The 14,538-nt window shown below is 46.8% G+C and overlaps 1 protein-coding gene across 22 annotated transcripts in view; it reads left to right on the forward strand.

Moving 5' to 3' along the window:
* Positions 1–14,538, forward strand: part of CADPS2 (calcium dependent secretion activator 2) — a 452,677-nt gene that overhangs the window by 355,106 nt on the left and 83,033 nt on the right. For 16 of the 22 annotated variants that reach the window (XR_013356335.1, XM_077855972.1, XM_077855984.1 and 13 more), the window contains 2 exons: positions 342–465; positions 2,475–2,495. Coding sequence is in view for 21 of the 22 variants with exons in the window: in XM_077855972.1 (XP_077712098.1) it covers positions 342–465; positions 2,475–2,495 (145 nt within the window). In the remaining variant the exon portion in view is untranslated. The remainder of the gene's footprint in view (positions 1–341; positions 466–2,474; positions 2,496–14,538) is intronic. The other 6 variants (XM_077855974.1, XM_077855981.1, XM_077855976.1 and 3 more) reach the window with 1 other exon arrangement.

Genomic DNA, 14,538 nt, shown 5'->3' on the forward strand with positions numbered 1-14,538 from the left:
AAAAGCTTTTAAATTAGGAATTGCGAGACAAACTATTACTCGTCCCAAGGACTCTAGTCCCGATCCCAAACAGCTGTTCTAATGGTGTTGCGGCCCCCGGAGGAGAAGTGACAGTCGTCAGGGTGAATGGTGGTCCGGCCTCGGGAGGTTTTGATGGGCATAGATGAGGCTTCGACAGGAGGAGCCAAGAGGGGAGGATCACGTCCCGCGCTGTGAAGTGCCGACTCATTACTTTCCCCCGGTGCCACCTAGGCCCCCTTCCTAGTAATAGATCTCCGACAATTTGTGTCATTTGATTGTGGTGTCTATTTTATGCAGCCGCTTTCTCTCCCCCGCTTTAGGTTTTAATGAAAGATATTGCCACTCCCATACCAGCGGAAGAGGTGAAAAAAGTGGTCAGGAAGTGTCTGGAGAAGGCTGCCTTGATCAATTACACCAGACTCACAGAATATGCCAGAACAGAAGGTCAGTGCGGCGAGCGCTCGCCCAAGTGGCGGTGAGAGCCAACAATGCCTATTAACTGAATTTTCTGTGCGGAGTTCTTTCCTTCCCTGAACAAACCTGTACCGTGGCAAAGGGAAATGTCTCATTAAAATCTCAGCTGGTGAACTGAAGAGCTTTTTCCTATTCATTGCTTTAATATGCCTCCTGGGACTCTGCTTGAATGAAAGACCCGGGATTCGTGCTTAAGTTGCCCTTTGTTCTTATTTTGAGTTTTCAAGGGACCAAAAGGTGTTTTCATGGGTTGTATTTTTTGACATTACCGTAAGTATGTCTAGCGTTTAAACTCTGGGCAGTGTCTTCTTTCCTGATCGGTTAACGGTACAGTGTCACATCATTTTATTTTCTGTGCAACGGTGTCTCTCAGAGAAGGAGGAAACTGGATTATGGCGAGGGCCCAGATAAACTGATAGGATTCCTGCAACTTTTCATTGCTGGCGGTATATTAATGCACTTGAAAGATTAGAGCTCTGGAGAGGACTGCACATTTTTTCCTCTTTCTTCAGCTTTCATTCCTTAAGAAGACTGAAATTTAAGATGCTTAGAAATAATGAGATTGAAATCTGTGACAAAATCACTTTATTCAACAACCCTTTAATATAAATAAAAACGAAAGAAAGGGGCTCAGATTTTTTGCTTTGATTATGAAACTGTCTTGTGTGGTACGTGCAGTGCTTAGGAAAAAAGTTTGTAACGTTAAATACATCTAAAAATAAAAGCAAATCCTCTATTAGAAAAATTTTCGTAACTTAATATAAAATTGTACTTAATCATAAATTTATTAATTACTGATATTAAGATAGTTTTATCAAAAATGGGACAGTGAGAAAGACTGATTATAATTGGCTGTTATATCCTTTTTTTCTCTCCAAATCTGATCGAGCTTTCTAACAAGCATGCAATAACCAACCTCCTGAGTGATTAACAAAAAAGCCATCCCATCACTATAGCAACCAATATTATATCACGAGAGTAACAACATGAAACCTCCATAGTTACCAGTTTAACATCATTAATTATGATATCACGTTGTGTTAAGGCAAAAGCAGTGAACATTAGATCATTTGGGGAAAGTGGAAGATAAACAGATTGGTTTTCACCTCTTGAATACTCATTCAAACAATTTTTGTGCTTCGGAATATTATGTGTCGTGAACATGGGTTGAAAGAATCCGTACAAAAACAGGCATTTTAAAACCCTTCAAATCCGACAAAAGGGAAAAAGTTTGTGCACAACTTGAATAAACACAATATTATTTTATCCTAATGTTTAAACTCTATCCAAAAAAACCTATGAGAAGCCTTTTGTTCTTAAGTCTCTATTCTAGTTAATATTTTTGACCACTGTCTTATCCAAGGATACTGAAGGGATCTGCAGACTGTTTGTTTTCTCATCAGAGTCCATTTTAACATGGACGAATAAAATTATCTGTCGCAGCCACAGGTAGCTTTTATGAATTAGCTGGACATGTTAACACTGGTGGTCGAAAGGCACGGCTGTTCTGGATCACACACAGAAATAAGTCCGTGTTAGAGAAGATCCTATTATAGGACTAACTGGACAATGAGCAAGGATTTCTCCCACCTTTTTCCCGTCTGGGGTCATTGGTCTCTTCTAGCTGACTGTGAGAATATTCTAGAAAATGGATCCTAGAAATCTAATTAGGTCAAACTACTGAGCCATCTCCATTTTCAAAGAAAAACAAAACAAAACAAAACAAAAAAATGCATGCTCTTTACATGAGAAAACCTCTAAGCATTTCACTGTCTCCTTTTCTTCCAACTCCCTTTTGTGTATCTTAAAAAATACAGCACTTTTTTGTTTATGCTCAGGACCACCCCAGGAACAAAATCTAATTTAACTTAGAAAAAGGAAGTGAGCCCCTTTTCTTTTGCTTGATTGACTGCCAGCCTGGGTGCAGCAGCACGGGGAGGGTCTGCTTTTCTCCTAAATTGTCTTTTCTTATGTTTTAGGCCCAGCAGAAAAGGACGCAGGTAATGACCGTTTGTGCATGCACGCGCTGTGATTTCTGTCGTGGCGGCATGATGTTTGGCGCTGATGAATAGCTGCCTACTTTCCAGGGCTCCTATTAGATCACTTTGATTAAGATACTGAGAACACTTGGATTCTGTTGGGACTATGGCTCGTGCTTCGTAGGGAAAATGCAGGCCATTTACCTCTGGAAAAGTTCGGCAGTATTTTTTATATAAATTCAAAGTGAAAAAGCCCCGAGACTGTATGAACGTCACACATTACGTTTGAAGCGTGGACACCATCTCAGTTGGAAGCCACTGCCGATATTCGGAGGGCTCTTACCGCAAGGAAAGAGGACCGTCTTTCCTTTATCACTCCTGAAAAATAATGGGTAAAAAGCATAAATGCCACTAAATGAGAAGTAAGCAGGTCTTAACTCTGCAAGTTGCTAACGGGAGGAAGGCGCAGGGGTTCTGAGATCCCAGCCTCAGGCCTGAACGCTGCGGGGAAAGCGTTCTCTGGGTCTCTGAGTTTGATAACGGTGCTGTTCTGGTCTCCTTATGCCTCTGATCACAGTTGTGATTAACTTAACTGCATGTGCCGCTACGTGTCCGTCCTGCCTGCGTCGTCCTTAGCGGGCAGGACCCTCGTGGAAGGTGTTCCCTGTTGGGTCCCAGCACCCAGCCCGGCGCCGCACCCACAGGGAGGTGAGCTGGTGAGCTCCCTCTGACGACCGTGGGACAGGAGAGCAGTGACGAAGCGTCCTCGCCCTAGTTTGCCGTCTCTTTCGAACCCACACGCAGCGTTACAACACGTTTGGGTGGCTTTTAACTGACGTCTTTGACTTAAAGGCCGTCTTTCTAGCTTCTGAACTACCCCTTCTGTTGGAGCATTTGACGGCGGAGAGGCAGAGAATGACCGGCCCCAAGCCGTGCCCCCGGGGTGAGGAACACAGCTGCACTGACCCCAGAAGTGCACCTCGGGGGTCCCCGGCCCTCTTGGGCAGCCTCTCGGGGTGGACTTGTCCAAGATCCCTCACGGCATTGTCTCTCTCACAATGTCAACGTCGTGAAGTAGTTTGTATGTCATTGGCCCACAGTCAGCTCAGGGTCATTGGCCCACAGTCGGCCCAGGGTCGTTGGCCTGAGTAGGCCCAGGGTCGCTAGGGCCTTTCCTAGTGACCTGGAGAAAGAGTCAGCCCGTGGGGCCGAGGTGGGTGTCCTGAGCTGGTCTGCAGGGCTCTCCTGCCCGGGCTGTTGGGGTACTTGGGGTGGGGGGCAGAGGTGCCCTGGGGCAGCCCCATCAACAGGGGACAGGAGGGGACTGTGCTGTCCCGCGGCCCCTCACTTCCGGGCGGAAGCCCGCTCTGTGCGTGAGGACCATTGTTCGCTCCTCTGCTCAGGCTGAGACTCCAGGACCAGTGCTCCGTGAGCTTCAAGGCCCACGGGGGCGCCGGGCGGGCTCAGCCAGTGGAGCACGACTCTCCACCTGGGGGCTGCGGGTTCGAGCCCGCGTCCATGTAGAGATTACTTACGAATCTTTAAGGGGCGCCTGGGTGGTCGGTCAGGTGTTTAGTTCTGGGGTCGTGATTGTAGGGTCGTAGGACGGAGCCCCGCTCGGGCTCCCCCTCGGAGTGTAGTCTGCTTAACTCTGCCGCCTGCCCCCACCGCCATCGCTTCCCGTCACTCGCCTCTCTCTCTCTCTCTCTCTCTCTGAAATCAATGCATCCTTTGGAAAATCTTTAAAAAATGTTTCTGAATTTTAAAGAGTGGAATTAAATAGGAAAGTGGAAAACCAGTGTAGTCTAGTGATTGATGTGGATGAAGGGAGAGCTAGCCTCAGGTGAAGAATCTTCTCAACTAACAGAACAAAGGTTTTGAAGAAACGTTCTGTTTCTTGGGCCACATCTCGTAGCGAGTGCACAGGGTCACCTCGTGAATGTCCTCGGAGGTGCTTTTAAAAGTGACTGAAAACGAGGGTGGCCGTTGGGTGTATGGGAGGCGGCCGCTCCCTCGGGGGGCTCCTGCCAGCTGGGAAGAGCCCCCTGTCCCCAGGGGCGTCAGGGTGCCATCACCCAATGACCCCGTCCCCTCCGAGGACTCTGCTCCGTTGGCTCCTCAGAGCAGGGGACAGTAGCCTGCCAGCGGTGTGCTGCTGTTACCAATTCGGCGGACGTGGGACTTGCACCCGCGTCCCCCGTGTTCCTGCCGCCAGGGCTGATTCACAGCCGCCGCCGCACCATCGCTCGAGCCCCAAGGTCGCTTTGGCCAAAAGTACAGATCTTTATTCCCCGAGAGCGGACACTCGCTACAAGTACTAAGAGTCTTAAGCACCATGCACGCACCCGTTCACCCTTCACGCCTTCCTGCTACTGCCTTTCCGGGAGCCCGGAGCCGGGAGGGCTCCAGGCGCGGCCGGGCGGGGGGCGGGAGCGCAGCAGCCTCCTGGAGCTGTCGCCAGCTGCCCCTGGCTCGGCCTCCCTCGCTTGCCGTGGCAGCTCGTGTGGTTAACTCTGCACCCGGTTAAAACCTGGGAAGGGAAGTCGGGAACAGTATGGCCATAGAGTCCCGAAGAGGGCCGTAGACGCCACTTAAAATTCTCTAGTCGTCCCGTTAAAGAGGTAAAATGAGACGGGCGAAGTCGATTTTAATAGCAGTTCCTTTAACCTGACACATCCACGTGGTACTATTTCAGGGCGTGTTCAGCGGACAGAACCACTGAGGCATCTCACGTCACTGTCTCGTACAGCCGTTAGGTCAGCTGCGTGACTTACTGCACTGGCACGCGGCGTAGCCCCACGTCCAGGACCCGTCTGCCGGCAGAGTCTCCCTGTGCTCGCCCCCCCCCCCACCACGTCCCAGGTGTTGGGAGTGACTGAGATCTGTAAGCGCCCCGCCCCCGCCCCCCCAGCGCCTCCCCCCTCCCCGACCCGATGTTTCCCTGGCACTTAGGATCTGACACACGCAGGCCGGTCACCCTACTGTCGCCCTAGACCGCCCGCTCCACAGGGGCAGGGCTCTCGTGTTTCAGGAACCCGCTCTGCCTCCGGGGCTGGAAAATGTGCCCGGCACATAGTGGGTACTCAATTACTATTTACTGAATAAATGAATGAGTTTACGGCAGAGGGTTGATGAGGCTATTTATAGCAGAGAGAACATCTGTAAACGGGCAGACTGGCTTGCGGAAGGTCCTTCAAATCAATCACTGAATGATTAACAGTATAAAAGCAAAAACTAACCGCTTCACAGTAACAAGGTTGGAAAAATTGAACCAGAATTTGATGCTCTTATTGTGGGTGGGGGTGAGGTGGGGAAGGGGCGCCCCTCGGCCCCGGGAGCCGCAGGTCACAGAGGACAGTTGCACTGACGACCGTTGGCCATCTAGCCTGTTTGGTTGAATCTGTAATTCAGCAGGATGCTCGTTGGACTCCTAGTTCTCTTCCATCCTTGGGAATTCTTCACGTTCTCCATCTGCAGCACAAATTTGCAGAATAAAGGGATTTTAAGACTTTGCAATACGTGAAAACAAACACCTGCTCTCTAAACACCGCCTTTCCTTTTCGGGAATTCTTTGCATTTGTTCCATGAGAACAGATCGTTCGTTTTGAGAACTTAAGATTTCCAGAAAGCATTTTTTTTTTTCTCCTTAAAATTTTAAGAAATGTTTCAGATTTACGTGGCTGCAAAATCAACTAGTTTTCCTACTTGATTGAATCTCATCACGACTGTTCACGTAACAGTGAGATCCTTTGTGCGGTATCTACAACCTAGGGTTCAAAGAAGGGCCGAACCTCACTTTCCTGTTGTCTTTTTGTTTTTTTTTTTTTAATTGTGTACCTCGTTGATGCAAAGTAGCTCTCAGTAAAGGAGAATCGGTGCCTTAATTCAAGGAAACTTCTTAGGGACGAGAACCGCAGTGACCCATCTAAGGACAGTCCTGCTCCCGAGCGCGGCGCGGACCTGCCACGGCGGTGCCCTGGGCCAGGAGGCGGCCGTGAGCAGGCCCGGCGTGCGCTGAGGCTGCCTGGGCCCTTTGGTTGCCAGGTGCCCGGCCCTAACCCCCAGGTGCTCTCATTCTCCGAGTCTCCGTTGAACGGGGAGAGATGCTTTCCCAGGGGGGCCGCGCCGCTCGCCTTCCCTGAGAGAAGCGGCGCTTCGCAGCCCTCGCGGGGGAGGCCGTGGGCCGTGGGCTGCACGCCGCTGTCGGGGGGCGACGGGCAAGAGCTGTGCCGCAGTCCCTGAGACTGTGGAAATGGGTCGATGAGAACTACGCCGTGCAGGAAAATACTTTGTCAGTGAATAGTTTCTTCCTAATATTCCCAGAGTAACTCTTTTCTCTCATAAAAGTTTTTTTCATACATTTGATTTAAAAATTTTTTTGATTATATGTTACAATGAATTCCAGGCTACTAATATCTAAATAATAAACCTGAAATGCTGCATTCCCATAGGAATTGACAGTGCTGTGCGGGAAGTACGTCGTATATCAGAAACAATAGAATTCTCCGCTTAAAAACTACAAAGTTGAAGCATTAAAGGATTTCTTTGTAGGCTTTTTGGGCAGCGTGGCTTGAACAGTGGGACTTTGGCACGAAACTAAAACCTCTGTGACCGTTTCTGCTTCTGAGTCACCTGATGACTTAGAGACAAATTGATAAATGCAATTTCTGGCTGTAGGAGAGAATGACTTATTGTCATCTTTAAAATATTTGTGAGAATCATAAATCTATAAAGAACTTGTAGTCTGTAAAACAGTATGTGTAGGTAGAGTAAAACTTGCTGCTTGAGCTACATCATCTGGATAGGGACGAAATTAAAATTTATTTTTGTCCTATATACAAAGGAAGACTGGCTGTTTTTCGGAGGCTCAACGGATGCTTTGAATTACCTAAGAAGATAAGTTTTTTCTGATAGCCAAGAATTACCTTTATTCCATCACCTATTAGGCAAATGAAACGTTAAACTATCTTTTTCGGCATGTTCTCGTCAGTATACGGAGTTCAGTGTCTTTACCACCACTTCCCTGCAACGCCAGGAGCCTCACTCAGTGTAGCCTACACACCCAGAAGGACTAGGACCATCCTGTGTCTTTACATTTTTTTTTTTTATTATTTATGATAGTCACAGAGAGAGAGAGAGAGAGAGAGAGGCAGAGACACAGGCAGAGGGAGAAGCAGGCTCCATGCACCGGGAGCCCGACGTGGGATTCGATCCCGGGTCTCCAGGATCACGCCCTGGGCCAAAGGCAGGCGCCAAACCGCTGCGCCACCCGGGGATCCCCATCCTGTGTCTTAAGCTCTGTGTCAGTGATAGGAGTTTGGCCGTTTCCACATCTGATCAGGAAGGAATGCAGATTTGTGGTGTGTGTGTGTTTGCTTCAGCCTTTCTCCCCACCGCCTCGCCAGCCACACAGGATAGCAACCCCACACTATGATCTGTGTTCACACCAGTTAGTTGGCCCATGACCATGCTGACAGATTAATTCCTATGAATCAAGAGATGTTTCGGGGACCTAATAAGCAGGAGTTGCAAGGATTATTGACCAGAAGAGGCCAGTGGAGACATTGGCTGCCCTGCGATGGGGCTCTAGAGCAGGGTGCGTACCCGTGCTAGATCAAGACCCACTGCAGACAGGAAGGGGCGTCGTGCACTTGCACACTAGCTCTCTGCACACTCGGGTAACTAACCAACGACGTAAAGAGCCAAGTGAGGACACAGGAGCGCCCTGTACCAGGGGCAGCGTGACGGTAGCGTTTGCAACGCTCTCGGGCCCACCACACCCACCACCCAGCTCTGGTGACCCAAGGACGAAGGTCTGTCAACTCCAGACAAACCACGGAGACACTGAAGGGCGCTTAGCACCCTCTGCTCTTAAAATGGTTCCGCGTCTGCATTTCGTTAACATCCTTCCTGACTTATCTGGGCTTAATCGTGAGGAAGCATTAGTGTCTCACTCAATTAAAAACAACTGCTGGCAGCACCTCCCTGCTCCCCTGGGTTCGGGCTTTTCATACCCTACGTTCGCGTTAACGTTGCCAGCCCTGGATGGTTGGCCACGCTTCCCCCCGGGTGTTCTGTGACCTACCCGGGTGGCACCTTTCCTTGACTCACAGTCTTTGTCATGAGTCGTCCACCCTTTCCTTCTCTGTTTTTGAATCGTGAGTTACAACAGGTAAGGACAGGCTCAGTCAGGATGGTCAGAGCTAATCCCATATTCAAAATGAAAGTGGCTTCAATCTTGATTGATGTTCTCCTTCCAAACCAGGCTGTCAGAGGAGCTTTAAGTTGTTAAGATCTTAATCTTAAATAAGTTTATGGTATTCAAGGGCAGTCCCTTCCTTTTGGCCTTGGAAGCACAGTAAGCCTCAGCTCTTAGCCTCTGTGCCTACAAACTTATTGGCATCCCCACCTCCCCATGTCTCCTGTTGCCCAGCATCAAGGGATGAAGTATCTTCCTTTTCCAGGCTGACTCCTCCATGTGTGATACTGATTTCAGTTGCACCTACCTCTTTCTGGGTGGAATCTACTCCATATTATCTCTCTTCTTTCTCCTGTTTTCCTTCTACATACTTTTCCATCTATAACCCCGGTGTCTCCCCAAATAAAGCTGCCCTACCCTGACCTCTCCACTGTCTCCCATCTGCCCTTCAGAGAGCATTTACTCCCTCTCACTGCACTTGTCTGCCCAAGGAAGTTTGGTATCCAGTCTCCCCAGTGTGTCTGGTGGGGAGTCATACCAGCAGGAGTACAGCTGCGCAGAGGGAGCGTGCACAGGGCATCACCTTGAGACAATCAGTGCCTTTCCTTTTGCCTTTGGAATTGGTACCTGTAGGCCAGGTGGCTGGTGTCTGTGGCATTACCAAGTTGGGCCCACCTGTGCTGCCATGCGATGAAAGCTGGGATGGGCTGAGCCACTCTCGGGCAGTCACGCCTTCGCTCCTCTGCATCCCAACCTCTAGCCTGGTGATCTACAATCTAAGCAGACTTTTGGTCAAGTGCCGCAGCTTTGAATCTAACAGCTTAACGGTGAATCCCTTTCCTTAGTTGCCTAATAGATCAGAAGCAAAGGGGAATTACCAGTATGGGTCCTGGATTCTGGGATTTTCTGCTCCAAAGCTGACGTTTCTCTGTCCTCAAGGGACCCAGGCAAGCACCTGTCTCCATCTCATCCTGAGTTTCTCTGAATGGCCGTGAGCTTTCGAGTCAAAAATAATCAGACTGCTGAGGAGGACAGCCCCTTACGAAAGACAAATTATATGTATCATCTAGAACTTAATATTAGGAGCAGAAATTTAAATTATGCAAAATACACTCAAGGACATATAGGAAGATTATAGCAATATGATGCAGGAACAAGAAGTCATGCAAAACCAAATGGAAATACTGGGTATGAAAATAATATGGTGGTAAGAAACCTTGGATAAAGGATGAATACAGCCCAAGAACTTATTAGTCATCTGGGAGATCAGAGTGAGGGCAGCAGGAAAGGCAAAAGATGTCAACAACGTAAAAGGAAAGCTAAGTGATGTAGAGAGTAGAAACCATAGGGTTAGATTTCCGTCAGACTAAGAAAAAAATTCAGGTAAATACAATATGAAAGAAAAATAAGAGACACGAGATACAGAAAATAATGGGAGAGTAGTATGAACAAAGACAAAAATTGAAAATCTAGATGAACTTGATACTTTCCTGAAAAACTGTGTTGATATGATCGACACAAGATATGAAACTCGGGCCAATTTTAAAGAAATTGAAAGAGTTGTCAGAACCCTTCCACTCCCAAATCTGTAAGTCTGGTTGGTTTTGGAGATGAGTTCTACCAAATTTTTAAGGAACAAATCTTATCCAGAATAAGTTCAGTGAAATGGAAAATGAGTGAAAGCTGTCCAGTTCATTTCACGAAGCAAATATAATCTTAATTCCCAAATGTTATAAAAGTAGTAGAACAAAAGAACATTATTATAGGCTCATTTCCTTGTGAGCATCTATGCAAAGTCCCTAAGTATTAACTCACAAAATCCAACAGTGTGTTGGGAAAATAATATTCCAGGAATATAAGAGGGGTTCAACATCAGGAAACTAACAAACTAAAGACAAAACTTATATCTCAAGAGATGTAAAAAAAAAAAAAAAAAAAAGGTTGGGGAAACAGTTCAGCACAAATATTAAAAATTATACTGTTAGCATCCTAGAATTCCTTAACTTTATAAAGCCCATATAGAAAAAACCTTCAGCAAGTATTTTACATAAAAAAGAAACTTGAGAGGCATTTCCACTAGGATTAGTGACAAGTACTAGAGCCCTTGTTGTCCAACCCTGAGAGGCTTGGACAACATAAAAGGAAGGAAAAAAGTAAATCCAAAGAACAGAAAAAGGTGGCAAAACCATCATTGCGGATGAAATGATCCCCCCCCCCTAGAAAATCCAACAGGATCTGCGTAGGACCTTTGAGGTCCAAGAGTCCAGCAAGGTTGCCAGATGTAAAGTCAACCTGCTGAAGTCAGTACCTTCTCTGAACAACCATGGATCTCGAATGTTTAGTCCCACAAACTAGTACACTCTAATAAAACCCCCAATCCCGAGGAGCTTGTGTCTCGATGGGTTGCTGCTACCGGATTTACCGTACTAGAAGCAAAACTGAGAAATATACAAAATACTAATGTTTACAAACGATAAGAGTAAACCCATCATCTGTCAACATAAATAGGTTTTGGGGAAAAAAAAATTTTTGCCCTCCCCTCTTTAATGGCCGTCGTCGTCTTTTTTTCTTTTTTTTTTTTTTAAGATTTGTTTATTCATCATGAGAGACACAGACTGAGAGACAGGCAGAGACACAGGCAGAGGGAGAAGCAGGCTCCTCAGGGAGCCCGATGCAGGACTTGATCCCAGACCCCGGGATCACAGCCTGAGCCCAAGGCAGGCACTAAACCGCTGGGCCCCCCAGGCGACCCTAATGGCCGCCTTAATAGAAGACAGCTGGCCTCTCAGAGGTGCTTCTTGCACCGAGTCCATTGCAATGTGTTTTCTCGGTTGATACAGATTTTTTAAAAATCTGGCCTGGTACTTGTAGGTAGTTGGAAAAGGGAGGAGGCTTTCAACAGACTTTTTAACACAATTGTGGGTTTTGCGCTATGAGATGATACCAAAGCTCGAAAAGTGATCATTTCTTACAGGTTAATTGCAACGTCGAATCTGAAAGCATGTCAGTGAACCTGTTCAAACTGTTAAGTCCAATTGGTTCATCGTGGACTTTGAGTAGATCTCTCGCCAAGCATGATTTTGTGACACACGGGACTAATTCAGAAAATGTCGGTGTGCCCTGAGTGAAGATCTTAGTGTCAACAAATATACCAAAAAGTCACTCTTGTTCACATGACTGGTCTCGTGGTCTTGGGAAGCTGTCAAGTTCATGACAGATACAAGTTTCTTAAAATTCTAGCTTTCCTTGAAAGCTTTCATTTCATAATTGGCAACAAATACTGCTTAAGTGACAAATTTAATTCATTGTTTCAAAAAACATGGGCCAAATATCCCCAAGTCTGAATAAGCATACTTTGTCCATCAGTAGTCTTTTCACCTGAAACCGGTTCTCTGAAAATAGCAGTTCCACCTTCAAACAATCACACACTTCTCCTTTAGATAAACGTCACACTTCGGTGTGCAGACGTGCTTTAAGCAAACTTCTCATTTTGTCACAGAAATTTAAAAATGTGTACTCCAGGGCAGAGATTGAATACAGTCAGTCCTTCTTTTATCCTTCCTTCCTTCTTTTCTTTTTTCTTTTCTTTTCTTTTCTTTTCTTTTCTTTTCTTTTCTTTTCTTTTTTTTTCTTTCTTTTTCCTTTTTTCTTTTCTTTTCTTTTTCTTTCTCTTTCCCTTTCTTTCTTTCTTTCTTTCTTTCTTTCTTTCTTTCCTTCCTTCCTTCCTTCCTTCCTTCCTTCCTTCCTTCTTTCCTTCCTTCCTTTTCTTTCTTTTCTTTCTTTTCTTTCTTTCTTTCAACTTTTGAATGTAAAACTGTTTCCTTGTGTGCACATAGAGGTAAAGATCCCAGCAGTGGGTATGATGGTTTAGCACCCTGGCCTTGGTCTGTGCCGAGGGGACGGCAGTTTTCCCTCCTGTTGCTTTTGTCCCATCACTGTAAATATCAACAGTCAAAAACACAAACAAAAAAAGCTGCTGGCGGCCTGAAGAGGGGCGGCCCCCCTGCCCCTCGCCGCCCCCCAATGGCTCGCGTGGCCACATGCTCTCCCCCTAAAAGTAAGTTGCTCTTGGGACGGGCCTGGGAAGTGGGCAGGGCGGATGGCAGCCCTGCGGCCGAGGCCAGGCTCCAGGGAGGGCAGGACGCGGGACAGCGAGGCCCCAGCCCCCTCCACGGAGCCGGTGTTCTCAGTGTGAGGGTCCCCAGCTGACGTTTTACCTTTTCACTCCCTTGATGGTTTCCTAAGCGTATCTGCTACCTATTGAAGTTGAAACAAAATTGCTTTGACTTTCTTAAAAAATCTAGCGTGTTCCATTTTAGTCACTTCATTTTCTACCTAGAATTGTCAGCTAACTGTCTATGCTTGGGGGGAAAAAAATACTTAACCTACCCTGAAGGGATGCCACGAAAGCTCCATGAATCATATTGATTCACAGTTGCAAGAGAAGAAAGATTCATAATATAAGGTAACCGCACAAAACAGTGCATGAGGGGTACTTAATTGAATATGTCCCAGATTCCCCAGGATCTGGAGGAAATTGCATTCTCCCAAAAGCTCCCCTTCAATGAATATTTGCCTTCTGTAGGAATTCTTAGCGCGAACATAAGCACCTCCTGAGAAAACCAAGCATTTATGTGCTGTCTCCTTTGGCGTGCCCCTTCCCGGGAATCACTCCCTCAGCCGCGGTCTGTAACACTCTGAACAGCTCTTGCGACAATCTTGTCTCCTTCCTCTGAAGATGCATGGAAACCTCATTACAAGTGTTCGACACCTGTTCCCTAAAAGGTCTCAAAAAGGATGTCAGTTTACTCAGCTCACTTGACAACGTGTCATGTATTTGTTGCGTGTGTTATTTATCTTTCTTTTTTTTTTTCTTTAACGTGGAGTGCGATGCACAGATAAGTGCAGTCTTGACATAGCACGTTTTCTTTCTTCCGTGAGCAATTTGGTAGAATTTATCCTCCTCCAACTCCAAAGTTTGAAACTGAATGATTGGTGACCTTTTTGTGTATCTACTAACATGTGTCAACAGGTAAACCAAGTGACACGTCGCCGTGCGGCTCCCGCGGCACCTTGTTAATCTGAGTAGGTTAGATGTATCAAAAAGTCTTTTCCAATTGGACAAAACCAGAGTAATGCAAACTGACAGATTTCACCTCTTTATTTCTCAACACTTTGTAAGTACTCAGAGCCAGGACAGATGAATGGTTTTAGAAATCAGTTTATTACCTACAGGTCATAACTCAGTGCCCCTGTAGCTTCCAGCACTAAATTAAAAGGCTTCATCGGGGTTTGTAATGCCAGATTTTTTTTTTTTTTTTTTTTTTGAATTTCAGAAGACTAAACCTGTCAAGTCCCTGAGGAGTTTTGTATAGTGGCTGGCAAGCCCCGGATGTTAAAACTGTAGAAATATTCAAGATATCCCTAAGCCCGACGCCCCTCGACACCGGATCTTTACACTTGTCCATCTAGGAGACAGTCTGCAAACCTAAGCGTCACAGATCGCCCCTCATGCTTTAGTTGGCTGCCCTAAGCCGTCTTGCTTCCATGTCAAAGGAAACAGATACGTTTGACGACAAGATCCCCGACTCCTTTCTCAGCACCCAGGTCACACTTCTGTTCAAAGCATATCCTTCCTATGCGTTCTTTCTTTTCCTCTGCTTGCCTCCCCCTCCTGTTGCCCATTTCTTAACATCTTCCCCTCCACTATCACATGGGATCCTGCCTGACTCCCGTGGCCCATGGCAGACCCTCCCCTTGAGAATGAAAAAGAGTTTAAGGGGCAGGAGGAGAGTGGGCGTGTGGAGGTGTGATGGTACTTCTCAGGGGCTGGAATATAACAACTGACCATGGAAAGGCCGTTCT

This window comes from Canis aureus, chromosome 18 (genome assembly GCF_053574225.1).
Source record: "Canis aureus isolate CA01 chromosome 18, VMU_Caureus_v.1.0, whole genome shotgun sequence".
NCBI classification, from domain to species: domain Eukaryota; kingdom Metazoa; phylum Chordata; class Mammalia; order Carnivora; family Canidae; genus Canis; species Canis aureus.